Consider the following 19836-nt stretch of genomic DNA (forward strand, 5'->3'; position numbering starts at 1 on the left):
ATCAGCTGCCTCCTGCATGCCCCCTACTGGGGATCGAGCCTCCAACCTAGGCATGTGCCCTTGATCAGAATCGAACCTGGGATCCTTCAGTCTGCAGGCTACTCTATCCACTGAGCCAAACCAGGTAGGGCGCTTAAAGCTCTATTTTAAGAAATATTTTTTCTTTATCCAAAATTCCATGCAAAAAGATGAAGCCTCATGCATGGTATAGATATATGCCATTACAAACTAGGAACATAGTCTAACTTGCTCCTCTACGAATGTATTATAGACACACTATTAAATATCAATGAATTGTTAAATATTACGAGTGATCTTATCTTCCACATAAATTGGGGTAGAAGGGAAGGCAATGGATCAAAGTACTTAAAATAAAATAATTCTTTTTCTAGGGATTTCCTTAAATTCCACTTCCAACTTTTTGTGCTAATTTACACAGGACAGATTACCATTTTCTATGAAGTTTCCAATTAAGAAATCCAGTTAAGAAACTAGTCAACCATGAGATGAGAAGCACCAGGAAAAAAGCCAACCTGCTGAGGAGGATAACGGGAAAGACAGAGGAGGGTGGGTCCTTTGTGATAGAGGACCTTTAGCCACTATAGTGATTCTGAAACCATCTACCTCCAGACTTCTTGCTATGAGAGATCATTAAATGTCTGGTTTTTATACAAAGGAAGGAAGGGGGAGAGAGAGAGGGAGAGAGGGAAGAAGGGAGTGAGGAAGGAAAGGGAGAAGCTGGTCATAAACTTTCATATAGGACTCATAAAAAAATTATTTTTTCTTGGCAACAAAAATGGTTAAAAACTTGGGTTTTCTAAAGAGACTTGTATAAATACAAAGCTACAAAGATACACAAAGCTTAAGTGTCTGGAATCATTTTGCTCCCTGAAGTCTTCAGCAAGATCACAAAGTGCTCAAAAATTCTTTGACCTGAGAAGAGGAAAAACATATTAATATAGTTATTTGACTAATTTGAGATATCTAATATTCATCTTCATTTAAAAGTATATAACAATTGAGGACCCACCTATATAAATAATTCTATCACAAAGCCATAGCATTTACTTTAAAAGCCATATTAATAAATACTTTAGTAGTAAAAGCTGAATGATATAAAATGTAATTAAAGGAGTTATTAAATTTAGCCGAAGATTGATATAGTTCTATAACAGCCATCGTCTCTAGTTTTATAATGTTTCATTTTATAATCATAATTTTATCGCTTTATAATACCTCAGACCCTGACATGTACAGCTTTAGTATTGATAACATTAATAACTGTAATGGTTTAAACAATTCTGAAGGTTCAGACATGTAACAGACCTGTAATTTTTCTTTTTTTGCAATGGTTTCCTCCCCACCCCCCCGTTAATTTTCTGTAATTTCTCTGAAGCTCAAATTTGAATCTAGTATATACTCTGTAATGTTAATGCCTGAGGAAAGGCAATATAAGCAGTGACTGAATCTAGCCAATTAACTAACATCACAGTAACAAGATTTTGTTCTCTTCATATTCTAGACTATACAGTAATTCTCCTGAACAAACAACAATTATTGCCATGTCAAAATATTTCAAAAAGAAAACCAACTGCTAATATTATTAATAAAACAAAAACAAATAATACAAAATGATGATTTCTAGTCATTCTTCACAGAAATGTTACAATAAATTTTTTTAAAGTGGATTTACAAATTGATTCAGTTAAAATGATGGTTGGTTGTTAGTGTTTCAATGGCTAACTTAATTTATTGTAATAGTTATCATTTACGTGAATTCCACCCTATATTTTAAAATATCATTTATAATAAGAAATAAGTCACTTGAATTGTCCAGATATACTTTAATTTATATGATGGGAAAAAACAACTATCTGCAATAGTAGTTTATCTACAAATGTTGAGGTTTTAAAAATTCTTGAGATATATTCCTTAATGAATGTCAAGTACCTATTAGGAAATAGCAAACATTTTGTGACAGGAGAAAAAAAAATATCAAATTTATCTCAAAACAAAACAAACAAAAAAGTGTGGCTTCTTTAGACCTTAGATCACTAATTTAATTAACACAAATACAAAGATATTTGTTATGTAATTCTCATACTATTCTCTCTCAAGCATTCATCAAAAAGTTCTCTCCCAGTACCTTTATCAACAAAGGTACCACTCACTTAATAAAATATACCTCACATCTGGGGGATAAATTAACTCTGATTAAGACAATGACTCAATGATTAGACAATGACAATTCATCATTGACAAGGACCCAAATAGCCTGGCTGGCATGGCTCAGTGGTTGAGCAGCGAACTATGAACCAGGAGAGGTCATAGTTCAATTCCAAGTCAGGGCCTATGCCTGTGTTGTGGGCTAGATCCTCAATCCAAATAAATTTCAAAACTAAAACTCCTTTAATCTCAAGACTAATATAAAAATGGCTAAGATCTATATCTTACAATTTCAAATATTTTCCAGATTGAATTTAGTTGAAAAAAAATAAACAAATAGTTAATTATTAAAATGTCTAAAGATTAAGTGGTATAGGGAAAGGAGAAAAAGGAGAGAAGCAAGCAAGAACTTTTGTGATTATTCCTGTATCTCAGGTAAAGGAACTAAAAGATTAAAAAGCTCCTTATTTTAGGTAAGGCCACAAAGCTAGAATTTCAAGTTAGGATTACAATATAAATAGTCTAAATCCCTCTAAAGCTTTTAATTGCCCCTTAATGTAACTTTATGTAATCAGTTCTGTTAGAAAATTTTCTCACAAATTAGGATACCTTTTTAGACAAGACCAAGCAAATATTAGTTTATATTCTTTGTATAAATCTACCTTTTCAATCAGACTGTCATGTTTGTCTTTAAAGTCTTCATTAACATCCAATGTTAAGATAGGCACTTCTTCTAGATAATCAAAGTTGGTTCTATTTAAAGAGTGATAAACAAAACAAAGCAATAAATAAGAAAAAAACTAAAAACTCATTATTATAACTCAGACAAATCAAAATGGCAGTCATTTTTCTATTAAAGTTATTCTGTAAGTACTTCATCTGACAGCCCCTTCTTTCTCACCTAGATTTACATATATGTATCTAACAATCTCAGGTATAATATATAAAGCTAGGCATTGTGACATGTAATAGTCCTCAAAAACAAAAAACATATTGTATAGTAGGAGGAATATCTGCATTTTAAAGATGATAAAACTAACGTTCAAGGAGACCACTCTGAAACTCAGAGATTATCCAAGGTCATACACTAGTTAGTGGAGCTGGTTTGAACCAAAAACTGACTAGCGGCAAAGTCCATACTCAAAAATTATGTTATACTACCTCCCAAGTCTTGATCTAAGAAACAAATTTGAAATATCTTATCTTAAAATAGTCTCTGAGAGTATCTAAATAATATACACAGATATATTTTCTATTTTATCACTTAATTTGAAATTCCTTATATTATGCTGTCAGTACCACAGGGGGAAATTAGCTATAAAAACTTTAAGAAAATGAATCTCATTGAAATAAAAAGAATAAAAATCCACACCTAATTTAAAAATAAAATTGGACATATTGTACATTTTTAATTAAAATTTGACAGAAGTATTAAAAATGAGTAGTAAATAAGAAGGAAGTCTTACTTCAGTGTTCTGTGCAGGAGCCAGCTTTCATGCTTATAGTGAAGCTTCTCTAAATATTCAAGAGGAATGCCTTGTTCTTCATTTCTTCCCCGTAAATGTATTCTATTCAAGCATTTCTAAAAGCAAGAATAAGAAGAGAGGGTAGACCTGGCTGGTTTGGCTCAGTGGGCAGAGCGTTGGCCTGGGGACTGATGGGTCCCGAGTTTGATTCCAGTTAAGGGCACATGCCTGGGTTGCAGGCTCAATCCCCAGTTGGGAGCATGCAGGAGGCAGCAGAACAATGATTCTCATCATTGATGTTTCAATCTCTTTCCCTCTCCCTTCCTCTCTGAAATCAAAAATAATTTTAAAAAGAAGAGAGAGCTGGGGGGGGGGGGGGGGGCGGGACACACAAGTATTCTTGTCTGATACCATTAAATTTTTCTTCTTTAGTGTCCTTTTTGTCATGCTAACCAAAATCTCTATTCTTTCTAAGAACAAACAACAGTTCCTTTTTCCCTCCCTATAGTTTTCAACAATTTGGTGGCTCTAAACCAAATAGTAATAGTACTTACAAAATAAGTCTATAAACTTTTGGCATCTACATTTGAAATGTATTGTCTAAAGTAAGCTTGGTAAAAAGAAAAAAAAGCAGAATAAAACTGTGCTTCTAATTCTATTATAAACTCTCTTTTCAAATAATTAAATGAGAATTTAATCAAAGGATATCAAAAACAATATTAATGAAATAATACATTTATATTAGACTTTAAAATATTGTTTCTAACAATTAAATTATTATTTCTTATTTGCATTTATTATTTTCATAATTAAAAATTATTTTCAGAAATAAAAGTGAATTTTAAAGTTACTATTGTTAAATTCTGGTTTACTTGATATCAGAAGAACAAAATCATCACTTGGAAACAGAAACATAGTTCCTTTGAAAATTGAGCCTCAATATAACACAGTATTCTTTCAAGCTAGGAGTTGTAACATTTACATTATCAGAACTTACTTTGTGACTCAAGTAAGAAGTAGAAATAAAAATCAAAGAAAAATGGGAATGCAAGCACCAAAACCAGAAATTTAATAAATTTAAGTTCTCATTTAGGTTAGTTTTATGAAAGGCATCCACTTGGTCTTCCTGTATTCATTACATAATTTCATATGTAAACAATACCTATGTTGCAATCTATGATGAAAGGCACAATTTCAAGTAAACGCCCTTAACTTGGGAGGGGTCCATTAAGGGTCCATTAAGTCTCTTCTCAACTATAGCTGCTACTACCCATCCATTCCAAAGCAAAACCATGAAAGATTTCCTCCATCAAGTTTGCCATTCATTCAGCAAACATTTACTGAGCTCCTACTATGTATCCAAGCCTTATTCTAAGCACTGAAAATTCAACAGTAATTAAAATATCCACCTCATGAAGTCCATATTCTAGAAGTTGCTTAAGCAAGTTTCTTAATCTAGCTGTGATAAGCGACTCTGCGAAAGTTAAGAAATTATGAAGAATAGAATTGAGGTAGAACAAATAAGGACCTAAAAGAGCAACCTGCCAAATCTGGTTTCCTACTTTGCTGAGAAAATAGAATCTTCTATCTACACAGTTCTCAGTTTCTCATTTGGAGGTAGGAATCTAGAGGGTGGGGAATGAAGTTTATTATTTTGCCTTCACTGCATAACACTGAAAATTTTCTAAATATTACTTTAAATTTTCAAAGGAACAAGCAAATGTTTAAGTCTCACCTCTGGACTAGCTCGAAGATAAATGATTCCATCCAATTCAAGGCTTTGGCCAAATTGGTTATTCAACCAGTCATGCCAGTCCTGATAAATTGTCCACTCTGTTTCATTCATGCATTCAGATTCATACAAATTAGATGCAAAAATATACCTGAAAAAGAGTCTACATAAATCCTTTCCAAAAAGCACAGAGAAATAGAAAAGAGAAAATAGATCTATCAAATGGACATGGAACCTTCTCCTAAAACCTGTGGCAGATAATGCTTTGGATAACAAAAACAAACAAACAAACAAAAACAACAGAGTATCTCCAACTACATAAAATTATGTACGGATTGCCCAGTGGTTCTCAGATGTGTGGTGTGAGGACCCCTGGTACACACCACAACCTTTCCAGAGGTTTTGTGTGAGAGGCCAGAGAACTTTATACTTCAACCAAAATAATATGTTCAACAGAGTGAATACAGAACCATAAATGAGAACCCAGCTCATTTAAATCAGGCATTAAAGAGATTCACAGAAATGTAAAATGCTGCTCTTCTCACTATTTCTTTTTGCTTTGAAAAAATGTAATTTTCACTATATGTTATTTATGTTTATATGTAATGGGTTTATTATAGCTAACTTTAAATAAATTTTTCCATTTCTCAATCTTAATTTCTAATAGAAATATGAATAAGACACAAAGAACTACTCAATAATTATTAAGAATGAAAAGGGGTCGTCCTAAGAACAAAAGTTTGAGAACCCCTGTTCTGAGCTAACTCTAGAGATTAAAAGAATCCTTGCATACACAGGGTAATTCCAAGGCCCCCTTAAAGATTTTTCATATTCTTGCTCCAGGTGAGTCTATAGATTCAGATTTAACCAGAGCAGATGAGAATTTTTAAAATTTCTCTACAAATTTGAATGATATGGCCACATATCCCCAATAGTTCCCATGGAATGTAGAAATTATCTATAATAATAAAAGTGTAATATACTAATTAGACTGGACATCCTTCAGGATGACCTTCCAGACGAAGCCAGAGCTGCAAGGGAAGCCCGGGTCCCGGGTGCCGGAGGAAAGCTGGTGCTGGCAGCGGGGGAAGAAAGGCCTACTCTATTATGAATTTCGGGCATCGGGCTCCTAGTAAATACCATGACTTCCCTAATGCCATTAGTTTCAAACTGTTAAAAGTATTAAATGTCATTCTCCACCTCAAATCCCCAACTCAACCTCTCTTATTACTTTGATTCCAAGGAAACAGGAAAGAAAAAAAAAAAAACTAAGCCAAGGACCCAACATAATAAGTACAAATAATTTATATATACCTGTCACTATACACAGATCGTTCAAAAAATAATACAGGTTTCTCCGCATCTTTGAGCTTGCCATTGAGAGAGGCAAGCTGAGCTCGTATGCGACTGAGGCAGGCATATGACTGGAAGGTAAAAGACCATCGCTCAGGTTTCTCATACATCATCTGAAGGACATTCCCACCACTTTTCTGAGATGTGGTCAGTTCTTGCTTCAAATTTGGAAAAAGAAAAAAAAAAAAGAAAAGAAAGAAAGAAAGAAAGAAAGGAAACAAAAAGCAAAGTTAATGATCAATAGGACTCTTAAATTTTTAAAAGCTCATAAAGAGAAGTTGGATAAATAAATGCATCATGATTAGCAAAACCAAAATGAGTAATTCTTCTTCTTTCTTCTCTTTTCCACTGTATTTTTAGGTTACCTGAAGCTGGGAAGAATTTGAAAAGCTAGCTTAACTACCAATTCCTTAGATCTTTTTCACAAGAGGTCACAAACAGCCTATGTCAGAAATTATTTGGCCCAAATTTAAATTAGTTGTCAATATCTAAGAGTTAAATAATTTCATATAATATAGCTGGATGTTTATCTTCTTTTTAAAAATAGGAAAACAAAGTAATTCTGGGCCTGCATTTCCTCTTGGTAAAAATCAGCTACAGTAGTTAGGGTAGGCCATGTGCTTCACTAGGTAGGACACAAGCTCATTGTTTATAAGCCCCACCATTCCCTGTTGAGACTCACAACTTTTTATATGAATACTGACTGCTGGATACACAAGAAAAGTTAGCAATTGAGCACAAATATCAGGCACAAATTCTTCAAGTTGCTATTTCATCTTATAATAAATGAGTCAAAACTGGTATTCCTTTTTAGTGCTTGTCTGTTTTCAATTTTTCTATTTCCTCCTTTGACGTCAGGTGGTCAATCAACACGGTTGTCTCTTTAAAGTCCCTTCCTTGACAGACCTTTCTAATCAGAAAATAAGTTTTTATTAGATTGTGTCAAAAGTATAAGTAAATACCCTAAGAACCTTAATGCATAATTTTTGTGACCTCCATTTTGGCCACAAAAATAATGTGCTTCCTTCCTTTTCTCAGCGATTTGCATGTCCCTTTATCCTGTACTTTTAACTATTGCAAACATTCCCCTTCAAAAAAAAAAAAAGCAGTTAAATTTGTGTTTTAAAAAAATATTTTCATCATATACTGTCACATAGTAAAGTTTGGCAGTTCTAAAATAGTTTCATAAACTTTTAAGTAATTAACATGCATTTTCTCTTTAATAAAACTTCTTTCACCTTTCCTGGATGTCAACTACTCCTTCTAAGAGGGTCTATGAGTAGACCAAAGAACATTTGCATTTACCTGCAGTGAAAAAGAATCCAATGAAACAGAAAAACTAGGTCACATTAAATTTATTTCAATACTGATATCAGATTTTATAAGGCACATTTCTTCAAAAGGAGATGGAGTATATTTTTAAAATATATTTTATTGATTTTTACAAGAGGAAGGGAGAGGAATAGAGTTAGGAACATCAATCAGAGAGAAACATTGATCAGCTGCCTCCTGCACAATCCCTATTAGGGATTGAGCCCACAACCAAGGTACTTGACTGGAATCAAACCCGGGACCGTTCAGTCCAGGGGCTGATGCTCTATCTATTTAACCAAACCAATTAGGGCATTGATGACATATTTTAAAGATAATCTTAACATGGGAAGAGAAGGTAAGGGAGATACATCTTATATGACAGTCTTATTATTTCACTAATATCTGTGGCAGCTTGTCAATACATACCAACATTACAGCCACTAGATGGCAGGTTAAAAAAAAAAAAAAAAAAAGCTTAAAGAAAAACCCTAAGCTAACAGGTGCAAATTTAATTACTGACTAGAGCACATGTGTCAAACACAAGGCCCGCGGGCCAAATCCGTCCCGCCAGGCCTTGCAATGTGGCCCGCACCGCGCTGTCATCACTGCACTCCGCTGCGTTTCCATCACAATGACAGTTTATGACTGTTCAGTAAACCATTCGGCCCGCGATTTAGGCTGGATTTTAGATTTTGGCCCCTTCTCTGATTAAGTTCGACACCCCTAGACTAGAGAATCAGATCAAAAGTTATCAACAGTCCAATTCTTCTAATTCTACACCAACTGCTCAGAGTGTGATTAAGTAGAGAACATTCAAATCAGGACTGGGCTTGAAAGAGTTGAATCTGAAGACAGTCTACTTTTCACTATTGATGATATTCTAAAGAAAGCTGAGATTTGGACAATAGGTAACTCACACTCAAACCTTAAGGATTAGATTAGGGATGGGTATAAAAAAGATATTCAGTATGAAAAAAGAAAATCCCATTTCTTGAGTTTTTAAAAAGAAAAAATAAAGTATCCAGCCCAGCTGGGTGGCTCTGTTGGTTGAGCACTGGCCAGTACACCAAAAAGGTTGCTGGCTGGATTCTTGGTCAGGCTCATACCTAAGATTGTGGTTTCATCCCCAGTCAAGACACATACAGGAAGCTGCTGATCACTGTTTCTCACCTTGATATTTCTCCTTCTCCCTCTCCCCTCCTCTCTCTAAAATCAGTGAAAAATATTCAAGGATGAGGATTTTCTTTTAAAGTGTACAGACACAGGAATACACTCATCCAACACCATCCTCACACTCCACAGCCTAGTACCCCAAAATACTATCCCCTCCTGAGGCAGGAAAGTTAGAATAGGGAACAAAGGCCTCAAGCTCTAACACTCCTTCAACTTGGCTGGAACATCACAGATACAACCTTCACTGACACCGGTGCCCTGAGAAAAGACAAGGATGAATGGCAACAGCAGTCACCGCACCAGCGTCACAAGCAGAGGACCATCCTACTCCACCACCCCCTATTACACCACCACGTTTAATAAAAACCTTCCACCCAGATCCACTGAGGCACTTCATTCTCTGAGGTCACCTGCTCTCACTTCTCTAGTTCAGACTATCACTTTAATAAATTTATTGTGCGTTTTAACTCCTGTCACACTCTTGAATCCTTTCTTGTTCCCTAACAAAAACCTGGATCTGGTTAAGGTCTCCCTTGAGATCCCTCACACTGTCTGAAACTCCACCTAGAAGTACAAAGGACTAACAACATAGTAGCTCTCACTACACACCCAAAAAAAGCTATCCTCAGGGATTGAGCACCAAATCCATTGAAGGTAATCAAATTGTAATATCCTGACTGGATTGCAGTAAACGGACTGATAAAAGTATATGTTAATAATAATAATAGCAGCATCTCCACGGTAGTTTTAAAGAAAGGTCAGTTTGGAAATTTTTGACTCTAGAACATGTGAAGAAACACCTCAGTCCATAAACACAAGTTTCAGGTCCATGAAGCCAAAGATATTCGAAAGAAAGACAGATGCATCAATGTGTCACAGTATGATGACATCAGTCATTAAGATAATATAACTAATTCCCTGACTCTGATTCTAAACAGACAACCTTCTTAGTATAACCTGTCTTCCCATGCATATGAATGCAATGTTTGCAACCTTTCCTCACCAATGTCAACCAGAGTTCAATATACTCCCAATACTAACAGCAATTCACTAGAGCAATCATTTTTCATTATTGTCGGGGGGGGGTTTTGAGAGTGAGAGAGACATCTATGTGAGAAACATTGATCAGTTGACTCCCAAATGAACCCTGACTGGGGATTGAACCAGCAACCTAGGTATGTGCCCTGACCAGATAGAGATCCCACAACCAGCTGGATGACCCTCCAACCATCCTGAGCCACACAGCCGGGGCAGGGCAGTCATTTTTAACCAGGAGATATCCATAAGGAACTGCTTTTTTTTTTCTTTCATTTTTTTATTAAGGTATTATATGTGTACATATCTTACCAATTCCCCCACCACCACTCCCATACATACCCTCTCTCCCCAGAGTTTTTCGTCAATTGGTTATGCTTATATGCATACATAAAAGTCCTTCAGTTGATCTCTTATCTCCCCCAGATCTCCCTATCCTCCCTGCTGTAATTTGACGGTCTGTTTGTTGCTTTACTGTCTCTATATCTATCTTTTTGTTCATCAGTTTATAATAGGAACTGCTTCTTTTTAAAAGCACCCCAAATCCTTGAGATTTTTAAGAGTTTCTTCTAATAGTTGAGATTTATGGCCCTACATTGAGATTGGATTGACCTAATTCAATGAATCTGATAATTACATTTCTCTCTGCAATTTAAAATTTTGGCATTTTGGCCCTAGTTGGTTTGGCTCCATGGATAAAGCGACTGAATGGTCCCAGGTTTGATCCCAGTCTAGGGCATTTACTTTGGTTGCCGGCACATCCCCAGTAGGAGGCATGCAGGAGGCAACTGATCGATGTTTCTCTCTCATTGATGTTTCAAACTCTCTATCCCTCTCCCTTCCTATCTGTAAAAAATCAATAAAAAAAAATTTTTTTTTTAATTGTGCTTTAAAAAATGACATTTGCCCAGCCATCATGGCTCAGTGCTTGAGCATCAACCCAGGGTTTGATTCCTGGTCAGGGCACATGCCTGGATTGTGGGGTCAATCCCAATGGGAGGTGTTCAGGAGGCAGCCCATTAATGATTCTCTCTCATCATTGATGTTTCTATTTCTCTCTCCCTCTCCTTCTCTCTCCGTAGTCAATAAAAATATATTTATAAAAATATAGTCAATAAAAATATATTTATAAAATATATTTATATTTCCCCTTCTTCTCATTCACAACATAGAATGAATAATGCTGAGAAATTGAAACTTGTGTCCAGGGTGAAAGTCTGGCAAAAAAATGACAGTACAAAGAAATGGGAGCTTACATGGTTCTTTCTAAGACAAAAGGCTTAAAAAATAAACTAATAAAATTAAGTTACTAGGTAGTTTTGTTTTTCTTGTTTGCTTATCTTTTTTAAAACAAAAAGTAAAAAGCAACTCAAGGAATTTAACTTGTAATTGGATTTTTTAAAACTTTTAAATTAATTTTTAAAAACTTAAAAAATTTTACTTAGATATAATCAAGTACATACGTTATATGCATATACTCCAGTGTTTACATAGATAAACATCCTTGTACTACTATCCAAATGAACATGAAGAATTTCTTTTTATTTTACTTTTTTTAAATAAATCTTTATTGTTTATATTATTACAAAAGTTCATTTTTCCCCCCCTCCACCAGGTTCCCACCCCATCCTCTGCCCTTTCCCCACCCCCCATTGTCCTCATCCATAGGTGCACAGTTTATGTTCAGTCTCTTCCCACACCCCCACTCCCCTTTGCCCCGAGAATCATCAGTCCACTCCCCTTCCATACCTCTGATTCTATTATATTCAACAATTAATATTGTTCATCAGGATGAACATAAAGAATTAAAGCTAGGTTTCAAAGTTTTACTGGAAAAAGGAAAAACAAGCAAACACCCAAAAGATTAAATACTACTGCTTCTCTAAGCCAAAACGTTTTTATTTTAAATTTTATTTTCATACCTGAAATTCATCTTGAGTACTTTGAACATTGCACCATCTGGCAACTGGTTCAGGAACCACTTCCCAATCCTCACAGACTTGTTTAAGGATATTCACAAATGTTGACTTTCCCGCAGCTAGTGTGAAGAGGAAAAGTAAAACTGAGGGGGAAAAACTTATGGGGGGGAAAAAGGGGGGGGGGAAGCCAAACTAGTCTTCAACTTTTCAAAAGTTATAATCATGAACAGCATAACATTTCACTCAATGTTGAACTACATGTATTATGGTGGTTCCCTCAAGACTAAAGCTGAAAAATTCCTATCACCTAGTGACACATAGATATCCTAATGTCTTAGCACAAGGCATTATTCACATACGAGTGGCCCAGTGCACAAATATGTGCACATTGAAAGGAAATTAATTAGAAGAAATATTTAATATCACTATTGTCCTTTTTCTATAATAGAAATGTCAACCAAATTCACAATCAACAATGACAGATGGAAACACATGTGTCCGATTGGCGCCAGCAAGAGCTTTATGTGTATTGCACAAGTGCGAGGCAGTTTAGCCTTTTATATATGTAGAATAAACTTGATTAGTTAGACTTGCTTCCTGATTTAGTTAAGTTTTCCAGCCCAGTGAAGCACCCCAACTTCTCCTTCAGGTAATTGTCGGCAACACAGCAGTAAATATCAACACAAGCAGATTATTATTGTAGATCACACAAGGAGAACAAAGGGTAAAATATTTAACTGCAGCAGTGTTTGACTATATTTTGCCCAGTGAGAAATCCTGAAGTCATTCTCAAGGTGCACCATTTCTTACTTCTTTTCCGTCAGGTCAAGTTTCTAAGCTTTCAAAATCTCCATTTTCCGGCTAATGAAAAGAAAATAGGATTTCACCAAGTCTCCTATCTACCTGCTCCAGGACTTCTGTGATTATCAAATGAGATGAGGCACGGGAAAACGCTTCACAGACATTTGGTTCAAGTGCAAAATGTGGAGATGAAAAAATGGCAGCAGAATAGATGGACATGTCCTGAGCCTTGTTCTGGAGCAGACAGAATGAGCAGCTGAAATGAATAACATCCACTCTGAATTGGGGAAGGAGACTCAGCTGCCCAGGGCACTGAGACCACACGAGCAGCAGACACATGAGCAGCCTGCTCCTGTCCAAGGAGCAGCAGCCTTGCGAGCAGCCCGCCCAAGGCTGAAGAGCAGCAGCCTCACATGGCCTGCCCCTGTCCAAGCAGCAACATCTGTGTGAGCTCCCTAGTCTGAGGAACAGCAACCACACAAGCAGCATGCTCCTGAAGAGCAGCACCCTCCACCCCCAATGACTGAGGAGCAACAGCCCCGTGCAGCCCGCCCCCATCTGAGGAGCAGCAGCTGCACGAGCAACCTGCCTCCATCCAAGCAGCAGCCATAAGAGCAGCCTGCCCCCATTCAAGAAGCAGCAGCCACCTGAGCAGCCCACCCGGGTCCAAGCATCAGCAGCCACACAAGCAGACGGCCTACGTCCAAGGAGCAGCAGCCACACAAGCAGTCTGGACCCATCTGACAAGCAGCAGCCACGCAAGCAGTCTGGACGCATCTGACCTGCAGCAGCCTCACGAGCAGCTTGCCCCATCTGAGGAGCAGCAGTCACGTGCATCCAGCCCCCATCCAAGGAGCAGTAGCCACATGAGCAATCCGCCCCCGTGCAAGGAGCAGCAACCACGCTAGCAGCCCACTCCCATCAGAGGAGCAGCAGCCTCATGACTAGCCCACCCCCCTCCGAGGAGCAGCAGCTGTGCGAGCAGCCTTCCCCCACCAGCAAGAGGAGACACCACTGCTGCAAACAGCACCCACCAGAGGAGCCGCTGCCACTACTGCCTGAAGAGCAACCACAGCTCGAGGAGCCACTGCCACCCAAGGAGCAGCCCCTGCAGGACTCGACATCTAGTGATACACATAAAGCTCTCGCTGGTGCCAACCGCACACACGTTTCCATCTGTCACTGTCAATCATGAATTTGGTTGACACATCAGTTATAGAGAAAGGGCAAATAGCAATATTAAAATATTTGTTCTCATTAATTTCCTTTCAATGTGCACGAATTCGTGCACTGGGCCACTAATAAATTATAAAACCTTTTTTGCAAAGCACTTCCTATAAGAAATAGCCATGTTTTCTCTGCTTTATTTTCATGATTCTGTGCAATGTGTACTCTATCCAATCCTTAAAAAAAATTTATCTGATCATTCACTAGTTACTTAGAAATTGCAGTAGGGGAGATAGATATTCAGGTAAAATCAAAGCACATTATATTTATAAATTACCCAGAAATACATTCAATTTAATAATAGGAAAAGTGTTGACCTAAAATTTAATAGTGTGCAGCAGTACTCCTAATGACCACCACACCCTTTCTCTCTGAAGTCACCAAATGTGGTTATATTAAACATCTCCAGTCAGCAGGTTTCTCTCTCTCTCCCTCTCTCCCTTCCTTTCTCTCTCTCTCTCTCTCTCCCTCCCTCCCTCTCTCTCTCTCTCTCTCTCTCTCTCTCTCTCTCTCTCTCTCTCTCTCTCCACACACACACACACACAAACATAAAAAGCAACTTCAGTATCCTTGTTAGTAAAGCCTCCTCTTCCTTATAAAATGCATCCAAAGAGGGCAAAAAGAACTTACCTTTGACTTACAAAACTACATTCAAATCTAGGACAATAGAAAAAAGAACAAACTGGAACAACTTTGAAAGATCACATGTAGAGCCCTAACTGGTTTGACGCAGTGGAGAGAGTGTCGGGCCTGCGGACTTGAAGGGTCCTGGGTTCAATTCCAGTCTAGGGCACATGCCTGGGTTGCAGGCTCAATCCCCAGTAGGGGACATGCAGGAGGCAGCCAATCAATGATTCTCTCTTATCACTGATATTCCAATCTCTCTCCCTCTCCCTTCCTCTCTGAAATCAATTTAAAAAATAAAAAAATAGATCACATATAGAGGGGGAAAAGAGGAGGGTTGATAAGGTAACAGAAAGAGAACAGCTGAGGAGAAAAAAACTTTTAAGGATAAATTAGATGACTATTAGACTTAATGAAAAAAACACTGTTAACCACGGATTTTGTGTGGAGAGGTAAGCATAGGGAGTATAAGAATAGCATCTAGAAGAATAATAAGTGGAAACATAAAAATGATCACCAGATATTCAGAGGTAAATAAAGATGGAAAGGAAAACATGATGCTCAGAAAAAACACCCGAGGAAAACATTTTAAAAATTAGGCAAAATCAGCCCTAACCGGTTTGGCTCAGTGGATAGAGCATCGGCCTGTGGACTCAAGGGTCCCGGGTTCGATTCCGGTCAAGGGCATGTACCTTGGTTGCAGGCACATCTCCAGTAGGAGGTGTGCAGGAGGCAGCTGATCGATGATTCTCTCTCATCGATGTTTCTAACTCTCTATCCCTCTCCCTTTCTCTCTATAAAAAGTCAATAAAATATATTTTTTTTAAAAATTAGATTGATTGCAATCTAGCCTAAGAGCACTTAGGCTAGAATTCAGCTTTCTTCTGACACTGCCTACACATGCAATATGTTTAAGTGTTCATATTTTGAAATTTTAAAAGTAATAAAATTACATATAATTCAAACAATAATTACCTGCAGTTCCCAATTGTACTAACATCTAGTTTATTAGCCTTTGGGAGGGAGGCTAGAAAATAAGCTAATTAATAAATTAATATTCTATAAAGGCAAAGATGAATAAGAACCAAGGACAATGATGTTAATACTTTAAAAATCCATGGCACCTAACAATTATGAATGCCAAGCAGGCATCATGCTAAAAAGTCATTCTACACAGACTATTATGAGAAGAAACAGGTTAAGGCATCCATAAATCTAACATAAGGGGTTATTTTAGTAACAGAGAAAATGAGAAGATAGTTATACTAGAGGCCTGGTGCACAAATTTGTGCACCAGATTGCGAGATGGCACAGGCGAGGCCAAGGGACCACCCCCCCCCCAGTGCACGATTGGGGATGGGGAGGGACACAGGGGAGCTACAGAAGGGCTCCAGAGTGTCTCCAGCCCATCTCGCTCAGTCCCAATCAGTCGGACCCCAGCAGCAAGCTAACCTACCAGTGCACGTCATAGCGAGTGGTTGAGCAGCCTTAGCATATCATTAGCATATTATGCTTTGATTGGTTGAACAGATGACAGGACAACTGGACACTTAGCATATTAGGCTTTTATTATATCTATAATAATAAATGCATAATAATGCCAATTAGACCAGACAGCCAAACAACTTTCCAGAAGAAGCTGGGGCTGCAAAGGCTGAGGCAGCTGCCATGGTTGCAAGGGCTGAGCCCCTTGCACAAATTTTGTGCATCAAGCCTCTAGTAGAATAAAAACATGATATGCAAAATGATCGGATGGCAGAATGACCAGTCACTATGATGCACACTAACCATCATGGGGATGATGCTCAACAAAGGAGCTGCCCCCTGGTGGTCAGTGCACTCCCACAGGGGGAGCGCCACTCAGCCAGAAGCCGGGCTCAGGGCTGGGTGGCAAGCCCAGCAGCGATGGTGGAAGCTTCTCCCACCTCTAAGGCAGCACTAAGGAGCAGCGAGACCAGTTCACAACTGGCAAGCATATGGCAGTGGTGGCAGGAGCCTCTCCCACCTCTGCTGCAGGTGGGTGCAGGCGGTAAGGAGTGAGGGGTCCCAGGCTGCTAGAGGGTTGTCCGCCGAGGGGTCCCAGACTGCAAGAGGGCACAGGCCAGGCTGAGGGCCCCCCTGCCCCAGTATACGAATCTTGTGCTCCAGGCCTCTAGTATAAATATTAAATAAAATGAACAGTTAAGTCTCCAATTCTAGGGATCAGAGAAGAATCATAAATTGTTTTCTACAACACAGATAAGCAATTTGTACATTTATAGCTTATTTGGGTCTGACAAATTGGAGGGGACATGAGCAACAGTGCAAAAGCAATAACAGCAACTGGCAAAGCTTCAGTGTCAGGAAAGACTAAGTGGTGAGGAATAAAGTCCATCTAAATAGCAAAATGTCATCTTACAGAAATGCAAGGTTCGGTGTTAGCAAATATTCAGACTTAATTTCCAGGACCTCAAGTCCTCTATATAAAATGGGGTAAATCAATGCATATAGTCTTCCCTCAGCATCCACGGACTTCCAACTACAGAAACAGTACAGGTATTTATTGGAGGGGAAATCCACGTGTAAGTTGACCTGCACAGTTCAAATACATGTTATTCAAGGGTCCAACTATATATGGACCTTTTCCACTGGTGCCTTAATATGAGAGCAATGAAACAAAATATCCTCTTTGAGGGTATGTTCAGCTTTTATTCTAACCCTTGGAATGCTGCTAAAGCATCTGCTTGCCTTGCTTTTTAGAAGTCCAAATGCTTTATAAAAATTAAAGAAACAAAAAACAAAGTGCTTTGAATGGGGTAAGAATTTAAAAACATTCACTGTATGCATGAATGACTAGTACATAACTTGAGAGAAAAAAAAAAAAAAAAAAATGTATCTCAAAACAGGAAATGTCAGGCGTAGGTTTCCTGTGGAGAGAAATATAGAAGTAGAAGAGGATGAAACCGGCCCAAGGCGCTGCCAGATGCCCGGGAGGCCACCCCCGCCGTCATTGGGGAAGGGAGGAGGCGGGAGGTGGGCACGGAGGAGGCCGGAGGGCAGGGGGGAGCCCGGGAGGGCAGGGGGGAGGCCGGGGGAGCACCGGGGAGGCCCGGAGGGCAGAGGGGAGGCTGCGGTCGGAGGGGAATTCCAGAGGCAGCTCCGCAGCCAGCCGGGGAGGGAGGGCCTCGCTGAGGAGCAGAAGAGACGCAGCAAACGCGCGCCGCCGCCGCCGCCGCCGCCGGGACCCCCCTTCTGTGCACCCAGCATTGCGCGGGGCTCCTTACCGATGTTCCCTTCGATGGAAATTTTCTTGATGCGGGTTCCCTCGGAGCTGGTCGCGGGAGACGGACAGCTCCTCTTGGGGGGGGTGGCCATGCCTCGGCAAGGGGCGGCCGGGGCGCGTCGGGCAGGTGGCCGGGAAGGGGACACAGGTGCTCGCGCCTCCGCCGCCGCCGCCACCGCGCTGCTGGCTGGACTCGTCACCGGGTCTCCCGCCGGCGGGTCTCCGATTTGATTTTGGCGCGCGGAGGCGGCAGCGGCGGAGGCGGACCAGCGGCGGGGCCGCCGCCCAGAGGGGAGGCCCCGCCCTCTCCCTCCCCGCCGCAGCTCCGAACAATGTCAGATCCGGGCCCCTCAGCGTTCGCCCGCTGCGTCCCGGGCCGCCGGGTGCAACCCACAAGGAGGATCCCGCGAGAGCAGAGGGCGGGGCCGCGCGCGCGATGACGCAGGCGTGCCGCTCCCGGCGCCGCTCGGGGAGGGTCGGGGAGTGGTGGCTTCCTGAGCGGTGGAAACTACCGGCAAACGCCCCAGACCCGGGAGCGGGAGGGCGCCCAAGGGCAGAGGGTGTTGCCTGCTGTCAACCTGGGCTGGGCTTGGGGAACTCGCCTCTGCGGTGGGGATAGTAGAGATAAAGCGTCTGAACGGAATTGATTGGTCTTGAACCTTTGAACTTGTCCGGCTGGAGCAAAATGTGTGATAAAAAAGTCAGACATTGGCCTATGTTCTCAGCCTGGAGCAGCATCAGGCTAAGTTCTGCTAGGCAACCCAGCCAAGCAGTTTCCAGCTCTTGTCATGAATTAAGAGCAATCCAGTGCTGAAGATTTTACAATTAACCCCATTTGTCAGTAGGAAATAGGCACTGAGAGGCTGTTGTTCAAAGTCAGCAAGTGGAACGGGGGTGGGAATTGAGAGCAGAGCAGGCTGTATTAACGAACCTTGTTACTTCTTCACCAATATACTAATTGATGGACTTTATTCCTCACCACTTGGTCTTTCCTGACACTGAAGCTTTGCCAGTTGCTGTTATTGCTTTTGCACTGTTGCTCATTTAGTTTGTTTATTCATCTAAGAGATATAAAAGCTTCTTACTTTGCTCACTTTGAGTTTCATATTTTTATGGGGCTGCTGTATAAACAATTTGTGAAATAAAATTTGGTTTTCTCCTATTAATCTGTCTTATGTCAATTTACTTTATTAGACCAAAGAACCTAGAAGGGAGTAAGGAAAACATTTTTCACCTCTACAATGCTATGTGGAAGTTAACACAATGGGTATATTTCAGCATGTCTAAAACTTACATAACTTTGCATGCCCTTATACCTGGCATGTAGTTAACAAATAAACGTGTTGAATTTTTTAATTCGATACAGAGTACTTATGTGCCGTGTACTCTGCTAGAACACTCAGCTAGCTGGAGGCAAATACAGAGTAAAAAAATGCCCAGAGGAACTCAATTTTTAATTATGGTTTAAAAAATTGTAAACTAAACACTACTCAGTCTAGAAGTTACTGAGTTTAAATTATCTACAAAAACAAACGGCCCTGTAATTCTTTACTTTGCAACTATCATCACATTTTAAATGCATCTAAAGGTGGAGTTCAGAAGAAGATGGGTAAAACAGTGAATCATTCAGAAATAAAGGGCAGAAATCAAAATGTAACCTCATGGGGAACTCTAGAATAAAAACAGCAAAAATTATTCTTTGTAATTTCCCTATATTATTTTGTTATGCTACTAGTACTACTTTATGTGCATTACTTTTGTTTA

General features: G+C 39.5%; 1 protein-coding gene across 6 annotated transcripts; it reads right to left on the reverse strand.

The window, feature by feature from the left end:
- Positions 1-884: 884 nt before the first annotated feature.
- DCK (deoxycytidine kinase) lies at positions 885-18433 on the reverse strand. Of its 6 annotated transcripts, none has more exons than XM_045571873.1 (8): positions 18074-18432; positions 17382-17560; positions 12162-12277; positions 6679-6875; positions 5368-5515; positions 3633-3748; positions 2829-2919; positions 885-933 (listed from the first exon to the last, which is right to left on the reverse strand). In XM_045571873.1, exons 2-8 carry the CDS (start codon positions 17398-17400, stop codon positions 907-909), a joined length of 714 nt encoding a protein of 237 aa, XP_045427829.1. In that variant the 5' UTR covers positions 17401-17560; positions 18074-18432; the 3' UTR covers positions 885-906. The 6 variants fall into 6 exon arrangements, with proteins under 6 accessions (XP_045427829.1, XP_036270264.1, XP_045427817.1 ...); XM_036414371.2 differs by having other exon boundaries at positions 6679-6872; positions 18074-18430; XM_045571861.1 differs by lacking the exon at positions 17382-17560 and having other exon boundaries at positions 12162-12301; positions 18074-18433.
- Between the last annotated feature and the right edge of the window lie 1403 nt (positions 18434-19836).

This window comes from Pipistrellus kuhlii, unplaced genomic scaffold, assembly GCF_014108245.1.
Source record: "Pipistrellus kuhlii isolate mPipKuh1 unplaced genomic scaffold, mPipKuh1.p scaffold_m20_p_1, whole genome shotgun sequence".
Lineage (NCBI taxonomy): Eukaryota > Metazoa > Chordata > Mammalia > Chiroptera > Vespertilionidae > Pipistrellus > Pipistrellus kuhlii.

Bases quoted from the DNA above. Each gene is read 5' to 3' on its own strand.
- DCK (XM_045571861.1), bottom strand. From the start codon at position 18,164: ATGGCCACCCCCCCCAAGAGGAGCTGTCCGTCTCCCGCGACCAGCTCC. The intron at 5,516-6,678 runs GTATATATAAAT...ACTCTTTTTCAG, and splicing joins CGATCTGTGTATAGTGACAG to GTATATTTTTGCATCTAATT. The intron at 934-2,828 runs GTAGATTTATAC...TCCTCTTCTCAG, and splicing joins ATGACAGTCTGATTGAAAAG to GTCAAAGAATTTTTGAGCAC.